At 31.9% G+C, this 24,866-nt stretch overlaps 2 protein-coding genes across 3 annotated transcripts in view; one reads left to right on the top strand and one right to left on the bottom strand.

The window, feature by feature from the left end:
- LOC108905184 (inactive tyrosine-protein kinase 7-like) overlaps nt 1–5,339 on the bottom strand; it is a 64,604-nt gene extending 59,265 nt beyond the window's left edge. Inside the window, exon 1 of the mRNA XM_018707971.2 lies at nt 5,104–5,339. Within this exon, the coding sequence (XP_018563487.1) occupies nt 5,104–5,143 (40 nt within the window). The 5' untranslated portion in view covers nt 5,144–5,339. The remainder of the gene's footprint in view (nt 1–5,103) is intronic.
- Nucleotides 5,340–6,653: 1,314 nt separating this feature from the next.
- On the top strand, nt 6,654–19,044 carry LOC108905183 (protein halfway-like). 2 transcript variants are annotated; one of them, XM_023455881.1, is made up of 8 exons: nt 6,654–6,746; nt 13,428–13,647; nt 15,750–16,064; nt 16,174–16,334; nt 16,887–17,057; nt 17,108–17,263; nt 17,319–17,435; nt 18,420–19,044. In XM_023455881.1, the coding sequence occupies exons 2-8, from the start codon at nt 13,428–13,430 to the stop codon at nt 18,696–18,698; spliced, it is 1,419 nt and encodes a 472-aa protein (XP_023311649.1). In that variant the 5' UTR covers nt 6,654–6,746; the 3' UTR covers nt 18,699–19,044. The 2 variants fall into 2 exon arrangements, with proteins under 2 accessions (XP_023311649.1, XP_023311646.1); XM_023455878.1 differs by lacking the exon at nt 6,654–6,746 and adding an exon at nt 8,292–8,436.
- The last annotated feature ends 5,822 nt before the right edge of the window (nt 19,045–24,866 follow it).

The following is a 24,866-nucleotide window of genomic DNA, read 5'->3' as shown; positions in this document are numbered from 1 at the left end:
TCCTCCTTACCGCCTCCATTACCTTTATGACTGTAACTGTGCCTTACTCATCCTTCCTCTTCTTCCTGTGGTTAAATTATGTTCAAGTCCCATAGCAGCGCGACCTTATCAGGTCTATTGTGTGTCCCACTTTTCAATCCTATTCAGCAAGTAGCTTGGTCCTTTTATCAAAGTCCAAAAGCTTCCCTACTGACACTTCTCTTAGCTCCTTGGGTTTCAAGAAGGGTTTCTCCAGAAGCTTCATTCTACTAAGTACAAATTCTGGGCACTGGTCCAGGATCTGCAGAGAAATTTCATCCGACAAGTCACATCCTCGGCAAACCGAACTGTCTACAAGCTTTAGCTTGTATGATTTTTTCTTATCATTCGTTCTTTTCTGCAAAGTACACTCTATAAGTTCCTTCACATGCAGATGTCCCACAGAAGGACTCCGGACCAATGAACTTTGTTTCAGATCCCTTACTAGCAAGTTCATCGACTTTCTCATTTTTTTTGTGTTCTGGTACCCAATACAATATAACTGTCTATAACTGCGCCTAGTCTCCCTTCGCTTATTTTCCCTTCTTTCTTCTCTTCTCCATAATATACACAAAACGTAAAACACATTTGATTAAAATAAGAGAACTTTGAACACATTTTCTTATTTTTTGGCATCAGTTCTAAACAATAGAATAATTTTAAAGTGTCTCCCTTAGTCAACAAACTTGCCTCAAGAACTTGACTGAAAACAATTGTATGCCAAGCCAATCAAGCTGGTTCGTTTCGACGAGATTTCTTCTTCATATTCACTAAAAGGGCTAAATACAATTTAATGAAAATGGTATCCTATTTGTCCTAGAAGTCTCGAGCTATTTAACGAATGGCAAAAGTAGGGTATTGTTAATTTTAATTTTAAGGTATTAGAAATGAGTTTCAAATAAGTATGTGATTTCGAGATTACGCAATGGTATTCTTGTAGATAATCATACTTAAAATATTTGTGGAAATATGGAAAGCAAACAGAAGCATAATATTTCTCTTCTCAGTTCATTGAGAGTAAACGAATTCTACCTGGGCACAAAATGTTACCCTGAATTCCATAACATTTACGCAAGAATCTAATTCTCTGCTCAGGTAGATAGAGCGGATCCCAAATACAGTCAATTATATCGAAGCTTCTAAAAGACACTTTAAATTTATAATTTTTTTAAACCGCTCTTGATGAGACATGTTAGGAACAATTAAGTAACGTTAAACATTGTCAGTTGCAGAATTAGTTTTACTTTAAATAAGTAAGTTTTTATGGTGATGTGGTAAATACAAAAAAAATAAGTAAATTAATTTTTAAACTACAAAGGAGCTTTCTTTACAAATTAGATTTGTTTTTTGTATCAACCTTGAAATTCTTTGTTGGCTTGATTTTTTTCTAATGAGTGGCCTAACAGACTTTATTGTAGACATATTTTCCTCAAACAATTAAAATTATATGAGATGAGAATAAGGCCAAAAAATTAATTATGTTGTTAATATAGCAAACCCTATTTTTCTAATACTCTTTCATTATAATAAATTAATAAAAAATAAATACACTAGGTATTAAAGAAGCCAGCCACAATTGTATAGGTATGGTAATATATCTACATGTTACTTCCTTCAACTTTGGATCTTAGTATATTCTTTGTATATATCCAAATAGAAGCTTTATTCAAGATTTCAGTATACAAGGACTATTAAGATATAACAAGATTTTCCTATCGTTCGTACCTATATGATAGATGTGTGAGTCTTAGGATTGCTGAAAAGATTATAATGTTCCGGATTGGTTGATCAAATCTTTTGCTCTAAGAAAGAAGATTCAAGTAACGCTTTATGATTCTATGCCAGTCGCAATGTTTTGTCCTGGATCAGTATTTGTGACCTTGGTTTTCATTTTCAACACAGTATCGTCCTTCCAAAAATTGTTTATGCATTTCACGGATAGGTTTTATATAGAACAAATTTCCCTTTATATCTAATTTACTCCCATACGTAAGGATTATTGGGTTAATATCAAAATGTAAAAGAGACATGGAAATAGTGTGACATAAAGAGTCTTGTGTTACATCGCAAGAAAATAATATCTGTAATAAAATATTAATAACTGTACATTTTCAATGGAAATAATGTTTTACTTAATTTTATAAATATTTTCGGACCGTATTCTTAAAATATATTCCTTAAATTTTGCAAAAAATTTTGTCAAGATAATGTATTTCAATTCTTTCGCTAAAAGTTTTATGAAAATTGTTCAAAGTATGTGACATTTCAAGGTAAATGCAATGATGTGACCAAATAACAATGACGAGAATAAATCTTTATTACTGTTTAGATGCCACAATCCTAAATTGAAATAAAAATAAAAAACCTTGAGAGACTTTTAAGATATTGCAGAAAATATAATAACTATCATCCCCGTTTATACATTTCTGGACAAAAATGTGTATAACAAGACACCCTCGTCTTTTTTTATGTAATAGCCTTCCTTCATTTCTTCAGGAGACAATTGTTGTATCACTCTATAGGCACATTATTCAAATAAACTACGCAATTTATAATATTTAAATTACCTAATTTTCTTCTTAATTGCTTCAACCATAATATTCAGTCTATCATATATTCCAGTACCTACTCTTCGATTTTAGATGAGGAGAGGGTTGTAATCTGTTAAATATAGTAGGTAATAAACATCAGTATCTCGTTTTATCAAATATTTGTAATAAAAGTTAAGGCAGAGTGTATGTTATCGAGTATGTTATTATCTATTATGAATTAACTGAGTTTTCTCCTATCTTATTTGTTTAATTTTTATTATCCTATAATAAAATGTGACTGTACCATTTTCACCATGTCCTGGATACATAAACTTTTATGAACTATACTCAGAATCGCCCACAATTTTTACGATTTTAGCCATAAAATATACGCATCTTTTCAAAATGAAGAAATTTACAATAAAAAATTATTAAAATATTCAAATTTATTTTTGATATACCCAATTATTATAAATGTTTTTATTTTACATGAATTATTATTTTTTAAACATAAGTCTGGTATTATTTAAAGCAAATTCCTATAAAAATTTCATAATGAATTCAATAGAAAACTTGTGCGAGATCCTTTTATAATTTCGTTAACATTTGATGAAAAATTTTGCTGATTAGTAGCTTTAGAAGCAAAGATGCAAATACAGAGCTCTAAATTCCGTTTTATTTTAGAATTTGATATACATAACTACGTGTAAGTATAAAAGCGATAAAATGAGGATGACATTAAACTGATATAGTTCATTATTTTTTTGAATAGATGTATTGAATTCGATAGATTACTGGAACTTAGATTTACTGAATAGAGACCTGTGGGACATTATTTTCATGATATGCTCTTTAAACCAGAAACCAGACTACTCGTATACTCCAGAAAGTTTTCGATGCTCATATTTACTCGATTACATCAAGTTTACCGTAACCTAAACCTGCAAAAAACACAATTTTTCGTTACACATCATTGTTCTTCTTCAAAATTCATTTTTGACAATCAGATACTGACTAGCATCAGGTAAAAACTTAAACTGAGAATACAATACAAACAATTCTACTGATTCTTAAGTTTTTCGACTGAAGAACCAGTGGGAATTCAGGTGTTGGTAATTTGGTTCTTCTCTTTTTTTTTGACTCTTAACCTGGTGCTACTCAATTTCCTAATATCGAAGAATACGCCAAACTAATCAATTTCATGAAACGACTTCTAGGAGAGGAACGAATCAAAATGGCTTTTGAAGAACAAGAAGAGTAGTACCTTATGGTGCCACAACGAGGTTTGTAGAAAACAAATTCCTCGCGGTAACCTCAAATACATCGAAAAACTGTGTTTTCCGCAATTTTAGGTTAGGATATCTCGAGATAAATAAATTAATAACAAAATATTCAAGTGTAGTATATATTCACTAAACCACAACGAACGTGACGAGTCCACATTAGAATTTGGCGAGCTACAATTCCAATTCACACTACAAAAAATCTAATTGGATGCACAATACTTCATACTTAATTCCGCTTCCATTGTATAGAAAAAAAGCACAGAGGAAAAGAACAAAGTCGTGCTGTAATGTAAATTTATAGCGATGTAAACAGTGGCGGGTGATCTATTGAGCAAAAGGGGATCCAAACCAAACATTATAATTTTCTATTATGTCAGTGCCGCTATCTGTAGAAAATGTTCAAAGATGCTCGAGAATTATCATGTCATTAAATTTGCTGAGGAGTTTCAATGCAATCAATACTTAATGGTTGTAAATACAATTTCTAAATCGATGTTTAACAAAATGTGACCCAGCGTGTTTTATGATGAAAGAAATTAAGTACTTACATACTTACTAGGAAAAATTTTTTTTTACATCTAAGTTACCATGATCAAATAAATGACAATTTCACTTCACACGCTGTTACCTTATACCTAACCAAATAAGATTGATAATCTTTTCTGTTCTACATTAACTTCTTTTCTTCGCTGTTAATTAATTTATCTTCGTTATTAACAATATTTCAGATGATTATATTAAATCTGGTGCTTCTCTATGAAACAATTTGAGGAAAATTTAAACACAGTTTAATATACTGAAGTCATATTTCAAAAAGCTAAAAGTATCTGTTGAATAAATAGCACTAATTTGACTAAAAATTAAATGCCTTACTCAATTGAAAGAACTTCATTCATATTACTGACTCCATTGGGAAAAAATGGACATTGAAGAGCTCCATAAAGTCACTAGTAATTAATTGACTACTAAGTATTATAAAAGAAGCTAAGATCTTATAAAAATAAAAGTGTATAATAAACTGAAGATTATTTATTTAATTGTGAAAATCACTGCCCACAAAGGAATTATTATAATCAAATAAATACAGTTAGGTATTCCAGGACTGAGTTTTTACTTATTCACTAATTATTTGCCCACACTAATTATTGAATTCTTTAATGTGGTTGTAATAAAAGCAAAAGTATCAATAAAATGCATATTTAAAATGAAAATACTTGTTTGTTTGCTATTGAAAATGGTAGTATAAAGACGAAGCTACGCATACGTACCTAATATGCAGAGAAGAATTGTTAAAGCGATTGCTGCCATTATTCGTATAAAATAATTCACCAAATCGAAAAGAAACAATCACAATACACAATCAACAGTCAAATAAATGTTAGTTTCTGTCACATATCTCCAAATTTATAAGAGAAACGGGGTAATTCCTCATATAAACAGTCAAACAGTAAAGCAGCATGAAGGGCACTAACACAACCCTGAACGATCACGATAAACTGGCTGGAAATCTTGAAAAGCTTAGACAACCGGCAGCCGGCAAAGTTCAGCGCCCGGTGTTGTTTGAAATTTAAACGCGAGTGTTCGGAGTTCACGACTATGACCGATCATTTCAATGCCTTTCAATATTGCGTTATGCAACCAGTAAAACTTCGCATAAGGGTTGTACGCTAGTATGTATACTAATTTATTTTTTGGTAGCAAGAATAACGTCTGAATGTGTCTATACATATATGACTACATTTAAGTCACACGTTGTGTTTTAATAATTTAAGGCAGCGGTACGCAAGAGGGTGAGCGGCTAAGAAGAAGGTTAACATCTCTTAGTCTTAGAAAGTCACACCCTAGTCTTCTGGAATTAAAGAAGAAAGTGAAATACTAAATAATTGTCGTTTACCTAAGTCTCATGTCAAATCAATCTAGGCTGGGACACGTATATTAAAACAATGACATTAGACTCTAGTTTGGAACTTAAGAACCATCGAGGCAACGAAAATGCTACTAAATTAGCCCTAAGAGGCTTATTTACAATGCCTAAACCTTTTCAAAACTAGCCGCTTTAATAATAAATTCACAAATGAATTGGTGGAGAATAATAATAACCAAAGATCACAACAAGAAACTATTGGACAGAGGCAAGAGAGTTCTGTAAAGGGCCACCATATAAGTAAATGGTGAATCTATTGGATCAAAGTTGTAGATGGACATTGCTGCAAATATCTGAGTAATATAGGCCACAGTAAGTTCTACCAGGAGGACGAGGAGACAACGATCCACGTCTGGAAGATATGAGAGAAGTCAACGATAATCTAATTAGAAGGCTAAGGTTGGAAGAGAAATTCTAACATCAAATAAGTCCACAAGAGACTTCTTGATGATCATAGTGAAAACGAATGACGATGATGATGATGATGATGATGGTGATGATGGTGATGATGATGATGATTACAAGGGAGACGAGGAATATGGAAATCAGAACCCCCTCCTTCATGAACCTGCAAGAACCATTGGATCCACCAAACACTTCGTCACTGAAAATCCTAATTATTGATTTTTATGAGCCGTGATGTTGAAATATAAAATTCACGCGAATTTTTCATTTTCATCAATAATTCTCTACCACAAGCGACATAAAGAGGAAATTGTTGAATCAATAAAAGTGACATAGACCTATGAACTTCGAGGTCGAAGATTCAGGATTAGAAATTATCAGTTGGTCAATATCGCATGGTACATATTTACTAATGATTTTACCGTCGTTTGTTCAGTGTGAATTATGAGCCTATTATTGCTGGAGGTCTCCTGAGGCTCCGTTCTGAAAACAATGTTTCCATTGACGAACAAAAGCTTGTACCGTATTCTGACAACTAAAGTGCGAGTGTTTGTTAAGTCCAGCTAGAACTCTTTTAAAAATGTAAGTATACGTATACGAATAATAACATTGCTTTTGACAGAGATATGTAAAGAAATTGTCGTAAGAGCACATAAAAATTGCGAAGATAGGTTTTAGTTCAGAAAATTTCTAAATTTTGTTTGCAAAATTTGTTGCTGATGATCCAAGATGGTTAAAATAAAATTATTTATAAATTCTTAGTACACTTATTAGTTATTGTTACGTTTTTACGATTTTAATCTAGGTTCTGTTTTTCCAACTACCCAATAAATTTATTTGCCATTTAAATCTATGTTTGTCACTTTCTCCCAAAAAAAAAAATAAAAAACAGATACACAGTAATGACCTGTAAGTACTTCCTATCTATTTGTTATAAATATTATGTCTTACTATTAACAAAAAATTGAAGAAAAAATTGGAGACAGTTGCAAATATCTGTTTCAAAACATTTTGGTGAAGTTCTTAAATGCCTGTCGTAGAAAAAAATATTTTATACAAATTGTAGTTTAGACGAGGATTCTGATATGAAACAGCATCAATTCTTCAAATGTTAACGAAAAAGGAATTGAAACATTTGAGTTCAATTATTTTCTTAATAGAAATAGAGGTGCAACATATGATCCCTTGCAGTATCCTGAGTATATGTCAATATTGTTGTACAATTGAAATTACTAAACGCTGAGTAAGTTAGTTTAGCAGTTTTAGCTACAGCTGATGTTAGTATAAAATAAGATTATCATAAATATAGTCACAATATGAAATAAACTTAATTAGTTAACTATTATAAGGGCAAAAACTATCGTATAAGTACTGAAATTCGCTCGATTTGTGGTTTTCCTACAATTTTGTCAATGATTGAACAATTTGGACTGATCACCACGTCGTCGGTTGACGTTTCGACAGACATATCGCTCTCTTCTTCAGAAAAAACTCTGAAACGGAATAGCGTTCCGTTGCATGGCTTCTAGTTTCAAATTATATCGATTTTTCTGGATTTCTATTACCTGCCAAAAGAGAAATAAGATTATGACCATACTAGGATTATCTCCAACATCTTAGCTTAGTTAAAGTATCCAAACATCTCCATACTGGTTTGAATTTGATCTGGAATGAGTTGATGGTATTTACATGTCATAATAAATCATTGCACAATATACAATAGAACTGGTTTTACTGAATATTCCATAACTACATATTAATCACATTTCTAGTTTAGGTGTCGAAAATGATATTAGATGAGTGATGACAGTAGTAAACCATTATAATTTTGAATATGTTCTAAAAATTTTATTTTTTTAAGGGGGCGCGATTTTACAGTTCCTTAATTAAAATCTTAAATTATCCCAGGATACGCCACTGACATAAGGGAACCTTTTTTTACTCGGTAAAATTTTTAATCTCATTAGCAGTAATAAACCTAATTAATTTGTATATTGACCTTGAATTATAGGGGCATAAATATTTCTACGTTATGCAAACATTAATACAAGTTGCTGTAACAATATTTGCATATCAAACCAGGCATTTGTAATCATTTGTTTATCACTTTCTATTTTGCAGTAGAGTAGCAGTAGTACATAAGGTTAGGTTATCATGAAATTTAATAACAAAAAGACAAACAAAATGCATAAATAAAATACCTATAGAAGTTGCTTGATCGTGAAGAATTTATATTGAGTAGTATTGAAGAGAAAGGAGAATATGACTTAAGGTAAGGACTTATTTTTAACTTATTGATTTTGTAGTTATATATATTTGCACTTAGGTATTGGAATAACTTCCTGTTCCCAGTTCTGTTCTTGTCTATTAATAATTATGCATGTACGGATATTATAATATAAACAATATTAGTGAAGGAGTTTACTAAAGAGATACTTAAATTTAGGAGTCTAAATTCATTATTTTATTTTTCAGTTTTACTGAGTAACAAAATTATTTCAAGAATGAATTTAAAATTTTCAAGGACAATCAAGATTGGAGATAATTTAATAAATATTTATTGTTTATACGCAAATGTTTTCATTATGGCAAAATATTTATAATGATTGTGTGCATATTAACAATAACTTTTCTGGTATTATTATTTCTAATGCAATAATTAATAATATAATAATTAATGTAAAAATATATATTTAATTTTTTTCTTAAAATTACAGTGTGATTTTAAATTGTGTCTCGATATATCCGGGAAGGATAGTACCTACTTCAAAAAAATGAAGGTACCATTTATACAAATTTTTTTTAGAAAATGGGATTAAAGGGGGATTGTAGATACCATATTTTTGAGATATTTTAAAAATTATTCGAGATATCTTAATCATATTTTATACTTAGACTTAGGGACATGACACTAATTTATGTAACGTTATCCAATTCCCACATGTTGTTTAAGGGGTAGGAACTGCTACTATTTAACTTCACCTTTTAACAATTTTAAAAATATTGATCCATATGCTATTAAAAACGGTACTCTTTTTTTAATTTTGATAAATCGAACCGTTTTCAAAAAAATCCGATTTACATTTAACAGTGTATATTTTTGGCCTGAGTAATAATAAATTTCTCAACTTTGATGGTATATTAATTGAAATATGATTAATTAACACTAACAATTATAATTTGAACAATTTAGTTCAATATTCTTGGTAGCTATATTGGGTTTATTTCATCACCAAAAACAAGTTTAAGTTTATTTTTTTGGTGCTAGAACATAACTAAAGAACTTATTTTTATAAAAGTTGTGTAAAATGTACGATATTTTAAACGATATGAAATTGATGCCGTGAAATTTTACAAAAGTACATACCTTCATATACGTACCTACCCTAAATGAAACCCTCATGTACCCTAAATAAAACAGTTGGGGACGATACATAGCTAGACTGATAAAAAAGTTTATACAAATAGATAACTTCAGTCTTTCACATGCAATCCGTACTGAGAAAAATGAAAGCGATTTTTTTATGGCCACTGAAGCCCCCCATGTTTAATCTGAATCATATCATGAAAAGTACGGGGGTTTATTTTACTTTTTTTTTTAATTTAATTTTCAAACAAAAGTGTAGAGTGTGTAAAGTAGATAAGCAGGTAAACAGAAAACTATTTTTTATATTTAATAAAATTCAAAGTTGTCTGATATTTTAAATGGTAATAGATATGATATCCAATTTTTTTACTGGGAATAATTTTAATAGTGTGTTATATAAATAAATCAAAATAACTTTAGCAACTTTTCACTAAACTAGGGGGCCTTATAGAACTGTTTCAACTGGATACTTAGTAATCTTTTCAATGTTTCATCTTTTACTTAAGAGATCACAAAAGGTTCCTATTGAACGTACCAAAATAAACGTTTAAGACTCTGTGAAGTTTATGTGACGTTGCAAATGAAAGTACGTTAGAGATTTCATCAGGAAATAATATGTATTTCTATGGAAATCATATTATTATAACGTTATTGCAGTATTATTTTTTATTAATTGCTAATTGGTACATATGAAATATAAAATTAATAAGAGAATTATTGCCACGTGATCGCGAATGGTGATCGTCGTGACGTAAAAGTTTATATTCACCTGTAGGTGTAGTATGTTCACTTTACATATTCCAACAAAGTAAACATGATCAACCATGATGCACTGGCTGCAAAACTATTGTTCGAAATATATCGAACGGCAATCTATGATCCTTTTTTAGACCAACAGTTTTGCAACCGCGTGCTTATCATGAGTGTGTTGTGCTTAATAATTGTTTACTTCGTTGAAATAGTAGTAGTGGTATAGCCAGCATGGCTATTCTCGTCATACGTTATGAACACGCGAGTGTGGTTAATTCAGTTTTATGTTTATCGTTTTGAAAGCGGAAATTAGTAAATTACTGTATTCATCAAATTGGAATGCATTTCATTATAGTAGGGTTGTAACTTAACTAAAAAAATAAGGTCTAGAGACCTTTGGATGTGTAGTATTCATACACTGCACATCGTGCACAAACAATGTTTGTTGTTTTAACAAAAAGGAACCTCTTCAAGCAGTGTTGGCAAATCCTCTTCAAGAAATTTCTGATTAGTTTCTCCAGTCAACCTGTTCGGAAGAGCGATTGGACCAATTGGAATGTCTGCGACAATCCCCATCCCTATATTGACGGAAAACTAGTGTTTTGGCAAGTCCATATGTGATTGTTATGAAAATGTAGTATATTTCAGTATTCCTAGAGAAGTTAGCCTATAGTGTAAAGAGTATTTGTGCAAAAAAAATCGAGGATTGTAATTTGTACCCCATTCGTTGATACAGAGCTACTCCACGCGAATAATCAGATAATAGCGCTTGTGCTAAATATAAAGAAACACCCTGTACATTTTCAGAAACATTTGAAAGTATACGTATATGAGAGAAGGCATTTCACATCCGAGAAACTAAAACGCCATTTTTAAATTTACGTTTCATTTCTTGTACTACATCTAATCTAATTTATGGTTGAAGATTGGACTGAAACAAAATATATAAAAAGACAAAATTCTAATACGACTGTGTCCTACGAAGTAGGGCTGTCGCGTTGCTGCTCTACGCACCGGACGTCAGGCTGTAGCTCGGACTGAAAATTGCAGACTCTGGGAAAAGGTCAAGTCCGGTAAGCGGACTTGCCAGCCTTTCTAGTTCTTATGTTTTAATCCCTGTGGATAAATCGTTCCCCAAACTGTTTCCGGAAATAAAAAAAACGTCTCGACGGACGAACAACCTTTCTGGTGGCGACTTTATCAACGACAGATGTAAGAAAGGTGGTCTCCGTTTCAAGGAAAATTGACAACGGTTAGTCAAAATGTCGAAACAAGTTTCTACATCGGCATGTTTCCGGACAATTCGCGCTGTAGTGTAACGTTGTTTTTCCGTCTAGGTCACGCTTCAGTCTGTTACAGATGGTTTTATATCGGGAGAGCTTAATTTAAATATTTAGTTAGTGTTTACGTCTGTGGCGTATTAGATATTCAAATATCTAAATATTCGCAAAGTTTATCACAATCGATATCGCGGTTTATGCATTGCCAAACCCACCAAGACCTTTCCTGGAAAATTTTATATTTACAGATGAGATACTTCGCCAAAATTGATCTAGTTAAGGATATTAAAAGTAGACTTAAATAGGCGAAATATTACTGTCAATTCTATTAATTTATATTGTTGGCTTTCTTAAAACAACGGTTTTATTTATAACAGTTTACACCTTTTCCAGATGAAAACGAAATATATTTCAGACATTTACTGAGTTTTAATGTTATTATTATTCGTGCATTCCTAGTTATCTGTTCATATGTATGTATTGCATAAAGCTATAATAATAAAATAATGAATATTTTATTATCATTACTGTGATTGAAAAATTTGTTTCATATTGTATGAATGCAAAATGCGTTCCAAAGTAAAGAGGACCATTCAAACGTAGGTATTTCTAGTGCGTCCATCTATTGACAATTTCATGTGTCTGGAAGGTAGGTCCTTTACTCATGTACTGTCAAAATTTCATGACATTTAGCGAATAGAAGCGGAGTTATTGCGTCTGATTGTGTCATATGTACAAAAATGAGCATCGCACAAAGAACTAATACTAAGTTCTATCTTAAACTTGGCAAAACTTTTAGCGAAACATGATGATGATCGTTTATCCCGTGGCAGACATGAATGATGAGCAACATGTTGGTTAACCGCACCGGTAAAACTTTGTTTACAACATTGTGATTGGTGATGAAATGTTTTCAATATGATTCAGAAACCAAGCCCAAAAAATTTAGTTTGGAGAAGTTAAAGTGAAGACAATGTTGATTTGCTTTTACGATTCCAAGGGCATTGTCTACAAATAATTCATTCCACTGAACCAAATCGTTATTTCACAATTCTATCGTTGCGTTTTGAAATGTTTCTTGCATCGTATTTGTCTTATTCGGCCAGAATATAGCGCAGAAGTTGGCGATAATGCGCCATCTCATCGATCGACACATGCGAACGATTTTTTTACTAAAGATCGCATTTTAACTATCAACATCCCCCTGTATTGGCCTGAGACTTTTACCTTTACGGAAAAGAACATCCAGAAAACATCCCGGTCGACGATCTAAAATACTAATTCAAAGTGCTATTAGATCATGTCTCTGTATTGAGTCGGAAGGGACCATTTTGAAGAGAATAAATCGGTTTTGCAAAAAGATTTAGTTTTTCTTATTTTTAAATACTTTGGTACACTCTGTATATGTATCGGTCGATATTTGGTGATGCTGCTGACGAACGCTCTTGCAATGCTGAATGGGGCATATATTATATTTCGTAGAATGGAATACAAAATTGAGACTTGTTTTCATCACAAAACATAGTTTTTACCTACAATGTAAAGTTCATTTCACTTGCAAAAAATATTTTGTCTCGTGTTTTGATATCTGTAATGGACTTCAAACATAAACATTTTAAATATTTGAAATAGGTAGGTACATTAAAAACTTTAGGTTGCACTGAATTAAAAATGACTACTGTGAAATGCAATTGACGTTTTCTGAAATGCATATAATTAACCTGGAATTAAACTTACCATTTCGGAAATACTACTACTATTCTAAAATGCAATCGATGCTTTCAGAAATATAATTGGAATATTTGTAATGTAATTCACTATTTTAAATAGTTTGTTTTTATTTAATGTATACAATGAATCTTGCAGATGTATGTGCATCTTATATTCTACATACTTATCGTGATACCCACATGGTGCCTTTTGGCAGAACATGATAGTACCTCTGAACACCGCTGCTTCCATCAACCTGCCAGTGAATGCCGTCCTAACGATTTATGCAGATGTCACCAGTTAAAAGACATCAAAAGGGCTGCTGTTTGTTGTGACGTAAACAAATTTACCCTTACAGAAGGATTAGCATGTGCAAGTAAGTTGAATATACAGTATGTTGTAAAAAAATTAGTGATGTATTAACTGGAAATATAAAATGTCAAAATAATCATTTTTATGACCCCATGAAATTTCATTGAAGATAAATTCTAAAACTGGCGCTAGAGAGCAAAACACATTTTCATTTCGCTGTGGCATAATAAATGGGAATACTAAGTAGTTCACGCAAGATTTGAATTTTGCGCCATTTGTATTGTAAAGTGTTGAAGATAATGACAGCGTAACAACTGACAATTCAAATATTTCAAAGATTTGCATATTCATGCATACAAAGTTCAATTGATTCAAGAACTGAAGCCTTCTGACCACGAACGAAGAGAGTTTGTTGAATGTTGGAAATGAATGCTCCAAACAATCACGTGCGTGCTAGAGTGAGACAGAGTGTACTCAGATACTGTTTGTCTCTATCGCACACTCAGCCACACTTTTCGCAATGGCATGTTACCTCCAGTAATATATGCTCGAAGGATGAAAGTTACTGGTCTCCAAGGGGCACATATTGCCGTGACATTGTCTGTGACATTTCCAAGGTCACGGCAATACGTGTCCCTTGAAGATCAGTAACTTTCATCTGAACCACTTTTCACATAACCATGTACTTTAGATTTTAGAAGGGGTGGACGGGTAGTCTGGGACATCCTGTATAACTCTATACTGCATACTTTATGAACCAGTAAAAAATTTACAATTTTTACCTGTGTACAAAATTACTTCTTACGTGAATTTTGGAATTCGCTTTACTAACAGAACAATAATTTTGGAAGAACTAATTGATTCAGAAATGCTAATTATATTTTACAGTGAGCTTTGTGTGTTTAAATACGAATATAAACGCTCTATTTGATATAACGAAGAATTTCCGGTGCAATTGTAAATATGAACAAGGTCTTTGAAAATTATAGTCGCTGGACATCATTTTGTTGACAGAGCGGATACATTTACTATATATTAGAAAACCTATTGGATTTGAAACTGATTCTGACTTTATATTTCTGTATATTTAAATAGAAATCCTTTACTTTTCCTGATGTATTTTGGTAACTTCTTTAATAGGAAGGGTTTGTGTTATTTATTATAAGAAAGAATTAATTTTTGAAACTACCTATTTACATTCTCTCTCTGTGTATTTTGCACAACTGGGCAAACACGTGAGCCCTAAAATGCGCCAATCAATCAAATCAGAATGGAAATGCACCCATAGTTCCCATTCCATTGCATTGCGCATCCTATCTTCAGAGCTCAAATGTATTTTATTTACCTGTGTTTCAATAAATCATAAATAAAAAGATTTCACCATTCGATGTATTCATATTTTCAAATATTTTGGATGCCTTGTCAGAAAATTTATGTATACACTCTAGTAAATACTTTAGTAATATTTAGGATATATTTATTTATGTTAAACGATGCTCAAACATTTCATTTTGGTTTTAAAAATTCAATTATAAGATGGCATCAATTTTTTAACGTTAAAATACAACAAAAAATATGAAAAACATTGAATATCTATCCAACTATAAGAAATAAACTCCCAGGGACATGAAATCTAAAGAAAAAAGAAAATTTGCATTTGCCAATGTTAAATATATTTTACATTTTTAAATTTAAAAAATCAAATTATCCACGATCCAAAACTTCAACTTCTACTTGAAATGTATTAAATTCTTGTTTCATAATCCATTCACCGAACTCTCTTCGCTCTGCAAGCATGAAGATGCAAATTTTTTGTGAGAATACGCTATAGAGAGTTTCTTGAAATATCCAATACTTGACTACGGTGCCGAATTGATATTTCTGAACTCCCAGCAAGGCGCTCACGAACTGCCTCGATGTATTGTGTTGAATGAGTTGTTGAAGAAGATCAAAGTGTTTAAGATCACTAATTGATTCAGTCTCCCCGGATATTTCTCTTCACAGTTGAAGTGTAATTACTATTCCGAACATATTTTCTACGAAAATTGCGATGTAGCTACCAAACCTTAATTAATTTTATAATATTGCTAACAACTTTGAACCGTGAATTTTAATAATGTCAATTCACGACCACTTGAATTATTCATTTAAATATTTATTTTACAGATATCACTGTAGATGGACAAGTAGAGGCACTACATATACGAAATGCAACGTTGGACGTTTTAAATGTGACACAACCCGTATGGAAAAGACTGAAATACATGACAATCACAGATGGCCAAATCAATAGCTTAGTAGGAGAGTTCGCCAAATTATCGTCAGTGTCTTGCCTGAACCTCTCGTCAAATGGAATTAAGAATTTTGCACAGAGGTCCTTAGTTAACCTGTTCAACCTTAGCTTTTTGGATTTGTCTCATAATAATCTGACTAGTGTCCCTAGATTCAAAAAAGAAGGATCAGTTATATTGGACATATCAGGTAGAAATGATCATAAATTTTATAATTACTGACTGCTAAAGAAGAATTACTGTAATTGTTACAATTGATTAATTAAATTAGTTTGTTAAATATATACATTTTCTTACAGATAATCCTTATATGCTTTGCACTAGTTTGTTAGACACTTTAAAGAAAAGGGAGGTTAATGTCAGTAACGAGGATGTTACTTTTTGTTTGTCCTCAAAGACCTTCCACTGGTTTAACTCAACAGAAAAGTTGCCAATTTCACAAGTACAGGGATTGCTTGAGGTAACTACAGAGCATTCATAAATGATGACAAACCACGTGACCACTAATTTTATTGGGAACAGTAATTTTATACGTTTTGCGTTGGCAATTATATATTAGTAAAATTAAAAAAATAGATGAAGACTAATTTAAAACACATCATTTTCTTTCACAAACAGATGATTGGTGTAATTTTTCACGACATTTTCTCCATTGCATTATCTCGTGCTTGGACTCAACGGTTTGTCATTGTTCATTGTAAATGAAGCATTAACATTAATGACCTTAATATTTAACGACTTTTAGTTGACAGTACTAATCCTGCAATGTTGGTTGGCTAAGCTACGCGGTAACGTGGCCTGTAATCATTTATGAAAGCTCTTGCATTGATTTGCTGAAAACCAACGGTGAAAAAACTGATTTGCTATCTTTTGTTATATACCACGTAAATAAAACCTAGGACACAAAAACCTAGGAGTAAATCATTTTTCCTTTAGTTGATTTTAGGCACTCATTATTGTGGTGTCGTTTTCATTATATGTATACACATCTTGCGTGTTTTATATTTTGCAGATTGAGGAAAACTGTATTGAAAATTGTACTTGCCAACCTTACAGGATGGAAATCGTGTTAGGAAAGCAACCCATATTTTCCGTCGCTGTAAACTGTTCAGGGGTCAATTTGCTTTCCCTGCCAACTCCTCTACCACCACATACTGTATCGTTAAATATTACAAACAATAATGTAAGCACCCATCTACTGTTCTGAACACTTAATTTTATTTTGTATTTCAGATAACATCGTTACAGGAATTGGGAGACCCATCATATCAGCATTTGATGTTCTTGTATGCAGATAATAATCAAATATCTACCATTCAACAGATGGAGGGTACAAAATTTATGAGTAATTTTGTAGTGTTGAGTTTAAAGAATAACAAAATCAAAGAGGTGAGATAATATCTTCAATAAGTTAAGTTTATATATGAACCAGTTTATGTTTCAGTTTGAGACATACCTTTTGTCGAATATAAAATTCTATCGTACCAGCGACAGCATGCGCTATATAAATTTAGGACACAATAAGCTGCATTGTGATTGTAAAACAGCAAAGGAGTTTAAGGTAAGTAACAGTAGGTATAAGCTTATTAATGTAACAATTTAGTTTCACCTCAGTATACAAAAACACAAACTAAAATTAGTTCAGCATCAAATTTAAACATGCCACTTTTTAAATAGATATAACTAAGAGTTGCCTGTCAGCAAATTTCTTTAGGCTACTTCTCTTTCTACTGAACGTTCATCAGTTTTCATGATCATGAATGTTAGGCAACCAAACGTACACTATTGCAGTAATGTTGCCAGTGGAGTGTATTGTTAAAAGTTTAAATCATTTTTAATTAAAATATATCATTCTTTAGAAAAATTAAAAGAATTTGGAAGTAAATATACATTATCTGTCAAATAATGATTCTAGGTCTCTAACCACTGACTCCTTCTGTTTTTTTTTAATGTCAAAAATGCGGCTGGTCAGGCAATAATAGTTAATGATACTCTCTATTGCGACATTTTCTTGTGCCTAAATTGCGAGATGGATATTGACGACATGTGGTTTCAACAAGACGGTGCCATATACCATACAGTTCGAGAAACAATTCCATTACTGCACGAGTCGTGTAATTTCTCGTTTTGGTGATCACATTGGTCTCCCAGATCATGTAATTTACACCGTTGAACTTTTCTATTTTTTGGAGGTGTCTTTTGAAGTCTGAGGTTTATACCAACATGCCCACGATCACCCACGTCTTGACGGAGGAAATTGAGCGCTGTATCAATGAGATTCAGCCGTATTTATGCAAAACGATCATTGAAAATTTCGACAAAAGAGCACATTTACCCTATATGCTATTCCATTCATAACCCTATACTGTATTCTTTGAGTCAATAGAAAATTTATAATTTTTAATTAAAGACCTATTTTCCATCAAAATTACCTCATGCGTCAATTTTGCGTCTTGTAATAGTGCCACTATAACAGTTGTTACATTTTTAAACTAAAAATTATTAAAATAATAATAATTGTTTTTTGATAATATTTTATATGCAGGTGTGGTTACTGTCCAAATTGGAACACGTACCAGATTACGACGCGATTGGATGTGACAATATGGACGTGAAAATTATGGAATTGGAACAAACTAAACTGTGCCAGAGTCAGCAAGATTGGACTGACTATATATACTATATAATAACCGCTGAAGTGCTCTTACTTATAGGTCTTATTGCAAAAGTGTCTTACGATTACTGGGTATTTAAAACAGCTGGCTATCTTCCATGGCCCGCTAGTAAAATGCCTAAATTGCCTTGTGATTGGCTGTGCGAATAAAGTGCTTTATGTGCTTCCTGTTCTATGGTTGTGACAAGTATATCTATATAACTTTCACCGTTATAGAGTTCTCTCCTGCTTGTTTATTATATGTTTTCTCGAAACGAAAAGTCTGATAGTACAAATTCTATATGTGTCTACTATATTTTACGTTTTACAAAATCACATGCTCAATTGTTATAAGTAGATCACTTGTATGGGATTTTTAAGCTAGATTTATTTACATATCAACATAGTTATACAAAGTAGTCAATTACTGGGTTGCTGAAAATGTAAAAGTGTTTGGTTTGGGTGTTTATATAGCGATTCATTGAAACAAGGCTAAACATTGAAATTTTACCAATTCAGAAACANGATTATGGAACAACAAGCAGATGCTGATTTTTAGAACAAAATCATCTTCAACGATGAGGTTCATTTTTATCTTGATGAATTCATTAATTGACAAAATTGTCGAATTTAGGGTTCAGAAACTCCACGAGTGATTGTTGAGAAACAAATGCATCCACAACGTGTCACTGTTTAGTGGGGATTTTTGGCTGAAGGCATCATTGAACCATTCTTCTTCAAAAATGCGGCTGGTCAGGCAATAACAGTTAATGGTACTCGCTATCGCGACATGATAATCCAATTTTCTTGTGCCTAAATTGCGAGATGGATATTGACGACATGTGGTTTCAACAAGACGGTGCCATATGCCATACAGTTCGAGAAACAATTCCATTACTGCACGAGTCATTTCCTGGTCGTGTAATTTCTCGTTTTGGTGATCAGCATTGGTCTCCCAGATTATGCAATTTACACCGTTGAACTTTTCTATTTTTTGGAGGTGTCTTTTGAAGTCTGAGGTTTATGCCAACAAACCCACGATCACCCACGTTTTGACGGAGGAAACTGAGCGCTGTATCAATGAGATTCAGCCGTATTTATGCAAAACGATCATTGAAAATTTCGACAAAAGAGCGCATTTACCCTATATGCTATTCTATTCATACCCTATACTGTATTCTTTTAGTCAATAGAAAATTTATAATTTTTAATTAAAGACCTATTTTCCATCAAAATTACCTCATGCGTCAATTTTGCGTCTTGTAATAGTGCCACTATAACAGTTGTTACATTTTTAAACTAAAAATTATTAAAATAATAATAATTGTTTTTTGATAATATTTTATATGCAGGTGTGGTTACTGTCCAAATTGGAACACGTACCAGATTACGACGCGATTGGATGTGACAATATGGACGTGAAAATTATGGAATTGGAACAAACTAAACTGTGCCAGAGTCAGCAAGATTGGACTGACTATATATACTATATAATAACCGCTGAAGTGCTCTTACTTATAGGTCTTATTGCAAAAGTGTCTTACGATTACTGGGTATTTAAAACAGCTGGCTATCTTCCATGGCCCGCTAGTAAAATGCCTAAATTGCCTTGTGATTGGCTGTGCGAATAAAGTGCTTTATGTGCTTCCTGTTCTATGGTTGTGACAAGTATATGTATATAACTTTTACCGTTATAGAGTTCTCTCCTGCTTGTTTATTATATGTTTTCTCGAAACGAAAAGTCTGATAGTACAAATTCTATATGTGTCTACTATATTTTACGTTTTACAAAATCACATGCTCAATTGTTATAAGTAGATCACTTGTATGGGATTTTTAAGCTAGATTTATTTACATATCAACATAGTTATACAAAGTAGTCAATTACTGGGTTGCTGAAAATGTAAAAGTGTTTGGTTTGGGTGTTTATATAGCGATTCATTGAAACAAGGCTAAACATTGAAATTTTACCAATTCAGAAACACCAGCTCTATATTTTTAGACTAATTACTACCATTTCTTGATAGAAGAGGTAGAAGACAACTAAAATACCATAATAAATAGTAATATTTCTTTATAATAAGTGTTGCAAAATTTCTAAACAAGTTTATTTAACAAGTATAGTAATTGTTGCTAGAATTTTTAATGTAGCAAATTCAAGTACCTATTTAATATTAGTTTTCTTAACACTTCTTTATCAGACAACGGCATCTTGAGGAGAAGTATGTCCTTGTTTTTTTTTTCATATAATTATACTATAGGAAAAATTTGAATTTTGCACCTTTTTATATTTTGCTCAGAACTCTATAATACTTGTGTTAAAATATTGTCGTGGTTGTGTCAAATATTATAGTCAATGTAATAAATTATATACAGGGTGTTTCTATATATCTTTACATATATACAACATGTTACTGCAGTAAACAATGTTAAAGCTTGAATAGTTTTATTAAGTGTATTATATTTTGTATCGGGGGAATTCTGACCTAGCCCTAATTATTTTGAAATCAACGTAATGCAGATAAAGTTAAGGTCGTTTTCGACTTAACAGTTCGGATTGTGTCTACACTCACAGCATATGTAAACAAGCAATTTCACTCCGTTGTGGGCCCTTTGATCTTTATTCAGCCACTCTTGATGCTGGATAGAGAAATTATTACCAGAGTGGCAATAAGAGTAGATAAGAAAGATAAGATCGTGATAAATATATAAAAAAAAACTATTACTAATTTGAAGAATTATTATAGATGTATTTTATTCGCGATTTGTTAGTTGCAATGTGTTATAAATAATAAAGAGTTTTAGAACCGGTTTAAGGTAATATGTTATTTGTACGATGAGTTTGCGTTTATTGTTATATATCTAACCTTAACAAGATTCTCAAATAGAAGGTTCTAAATCTCTTGACAATTAGTTTAATTATCAAATTTTGCATCAAAATGTTAAGGAGTACGTATTAATATCGACAAAAATTTTTGACGATGATACCCGCAACAATATTTCATATTTGTAATAAACTAGCTTTTATTATTTTCCATATTTTCTTCAGCATGTTGTTTACTAAATTGAGCACATATTTTTTGCATACTAAAAGCATTAGAATAGTCTGTGTAATTCAAATATGCGCTCAATTTTTAGTAAATTCGGTCAATATTGCTTGTTTATAAAACGCATTACTTGAATTGTTAAAAAACGTTTCACTCTCAAAATGCTTTGCAAATCCGAGTAAAATATTTTTGTTATTATGTACACGTCCATTTGTTTATACTGTAATTATACAGGGTGTCTGAGAAACAATTGCCAATATATTAATCATGAATTTAACTTGACAAAAGCATCAATTTTTGTATATTTTTTTGTGTACAGCAAAAAAATTGTAAGAAAATAGTCGCTCTCATACCTTACTTAGACATTTCATCAATTCATTGGCAGCTCATTACAACTATTTTAATCGGCACAAAATACGAGTCGAACATTAGAGCTTTTGATAAAAATTATTAGAAATATATTTTAATGAGTTAAACATATGGTTAAGCTTTTGACACTTATTAATGGGACACTGTACATATTTCGTATCTAATTTCATTTTTAGAGAATCTTTAGAAACCTAAATTACTACTGTAAGAATTATTTTGTTGTTTAAAAGCTGTACATCGACTCATTTCAACTTTTCACTCATTCTGAATTTTTGTCGAACACAAACTGAAAAATTTTTTAATGCGGTTTATTGCACACAGCTGGCGAGTTGTAGAGAGTCTCTGCAGACTAAAATTATGCGCAGTCTAAGTTTTATCGGCGTCTAATGATTTCACCTCTTCTGATTTGACACATTAAGTTGATCAACTTCTCTGAAATGGAACGGCTATATGCTGACAATGAAAAAAAGTTCCTCTTGAATTCAAAGATTAAGGCTAGGTCAGATTGATCAGAACTAAAGTTATATTGAAGTAACAGAATAACATTTTTTATAGGTTCTGTATAGGTACACTTTCGGTAGTCATTATAATTTACTTCCTTAACTTTAAATACTTTGGTTTAATAATATTAATAATAATGTATAGTTTACCACTATGTATAGTTCACGAGATTTCAAAATTAAAATATTGCACATTGTCATATATTCAAATTATTTCTAACACTACGTGAACTTAACAGGTAGAATTAAATATGCCTTAAAATAATTAGCAGAGGGAAATAATTTTGTGTCCGTCTATATTGAAAAACATTGTGTGGCATATTTAACATTATTATTCCAAAAACAAGTTGTTTCATTTTAATGTCGTCCTTATTTAGTGCATAATAATAAAGAATAATAATAACTTTCTAAGCCAAATTATTGTTACATAGTTACTCAAAGCAAATATATTTGTTATTTGTAAGTTCAAATTGAAATTAGGACAATCAGAATACTGTATAGTTATTAACGATTTTTTCTGTTGATTTGATGTACAAATTAAAACCTTACAACCAATTTAGTGATAATTGTATCATTTGAACTTATTGCACATATTAAATGAATGTGGTTATTGTAAATAATAATGTCTTTTCTTGTAAGTTAAGTACCCGTAAACAATTTGAAGTGACCAAATTATGACAACAAACTTCGATTTAGTGAAAATACGACAAAATATCGTACTGGTGCACGACACAAACATGTTTTTGTCTCAGGCAGAGTTGCATGAGATTGAGAAAGATCGCACTCGACTAGAAGGAATAAGACGTAGGCACGGTGATTCAGAATAGACTCTTTTAGTGTGACGTCACATATTTAGGCAACCCGCGACATATTGTCTTAGTTGAAATTGTACAGACCGAATCTGATCCTTGTGTACTATTTACATAATGCTCGTGCTCGGAAAGAATAGCCTCATACGTAGTTGAACTGTTGTTGATATTATGCTGTCATTAGCGTATTTTCTCTTGTTTTGTTTAATATTGTTGTCAGTGTGTTTATCGAGTGTTTTTTTCTTCAAGTGCTTTGTTATAGACGTACTCTTAACCATAACCAAACATTCCTTGAATGANCTATGGGCTTACTCATTCTTTGGCGTATGTGACGTCACTACTGAAAAAGTATATGAAGCTTTGTAAATATGTGTATCTATGATATACAAATGACAAAAGATTAAAAATTTTATATGCAAAACATTTTATATATTATAACTGTTTTATAAACTATTGAATTACAATAAAAAAAATACAATGGTAAAATACATCAAAAGTCACTATCTGAACATTCACTACCGCCTAGTCAACTAATTACAAAATTGTACATAGCAGAGTATAATAACGGCTGCGTCTACAGGAAGTCTTCAATTTTTTTAGCGTCTTGACATCGATGTTTCCATTCTTCTACTGAAAATAAATCGTACGTGATCTCAAGGGAGATAAAATTAAAGTTAACATTCCTTCCTGCTACATACTGCAACTGTTTCATACCAGCCCAAACTAATTCGATTGGGTTTAAATGTGAATGGTACGGTGGAAGCTGTAAAGCATCATTTAAAATTTTGTCTATCACAAAAGTTTTGCGTAGGTTTATTTTAATTAAATTGTACGAATCAGTCTTCAACGTGTCATCTGTATCTTTACACGAACCCATATTAAAACTTCAATTTAAACATTATGGTAAGATTATGGATGTATCACTAATACNCTTCACCTACATGCAATTATCTTTAATGCGCATGCTCAATAACACTGATATAATTTTAATTTATTAATTACTATAAAAGTCAATATTCTATAAATTTAAATATATAAATTCTACAATTCTATTAGTTTGTCATTTGGGGTTTGAAATTTCTTAAATATTTCTAATATTGCTAGAATATCGCAATATTAAAGGTCATGACACAGAAGCAATTTTTTTGGCACTTATGTCCAAAGTACATAAGGTCGAAAATCAATATAGTAATAATACTGAGAAATTCTTCATCACGATCGGTCGATAGCCGCACTGTAAGGCGTCAGCACTTAAATCGATGTGTGCTATCTGCCCGGGTTTCGAATCCCGCGGCCGGTAGACCGTAGATTAGCTATTCTTGTACGGAGGATTGGCACCCTCTGTGCAGGTATGGTAGGGTGGAATAATGTTGGCTTGGGTCAATGTGAGAGATTGACACCGGTTGGCATTTGACCACCACCCTAATTAATGAGGTTTTCCAGGTTTCCCTCATTCCTGCACTGAATGGTGGTTAGGGCCTACCAACATAAGTCGTTCCTGGGCGCAAATGCGGCCTGCGTAATAATAATATGCCGCCTCCTCTCCCGCACAAGTCTCCGACTTCTGGGCTAATTCTCGTAGTTAGAATGAGGAGTAGAGATATTATTATTATT

This window comes from Anoplophora glabripennis, unplaced genomic scaffold, assembly GCF_000390285.2.
Source record: "Anoplophora glabripennis isolate ALB-LARVAE unplaced genomic scaffold, Agla_2.0 scaffold54, whole genome shotgun sequence".
In the NCBI taxonomy this organism is placed as follows: domain Eukaryota; kingdom Metazoa; phylum Arthropoda; class Insecta; order Coleoptera; family Cerambycidae; genus Anoplophora; species Anoplophora glabripennis.
Note: the sequence above shows the minus strand (reverse complement) of the source record. Positions and strands in the feature narration are given on the sequence as shown.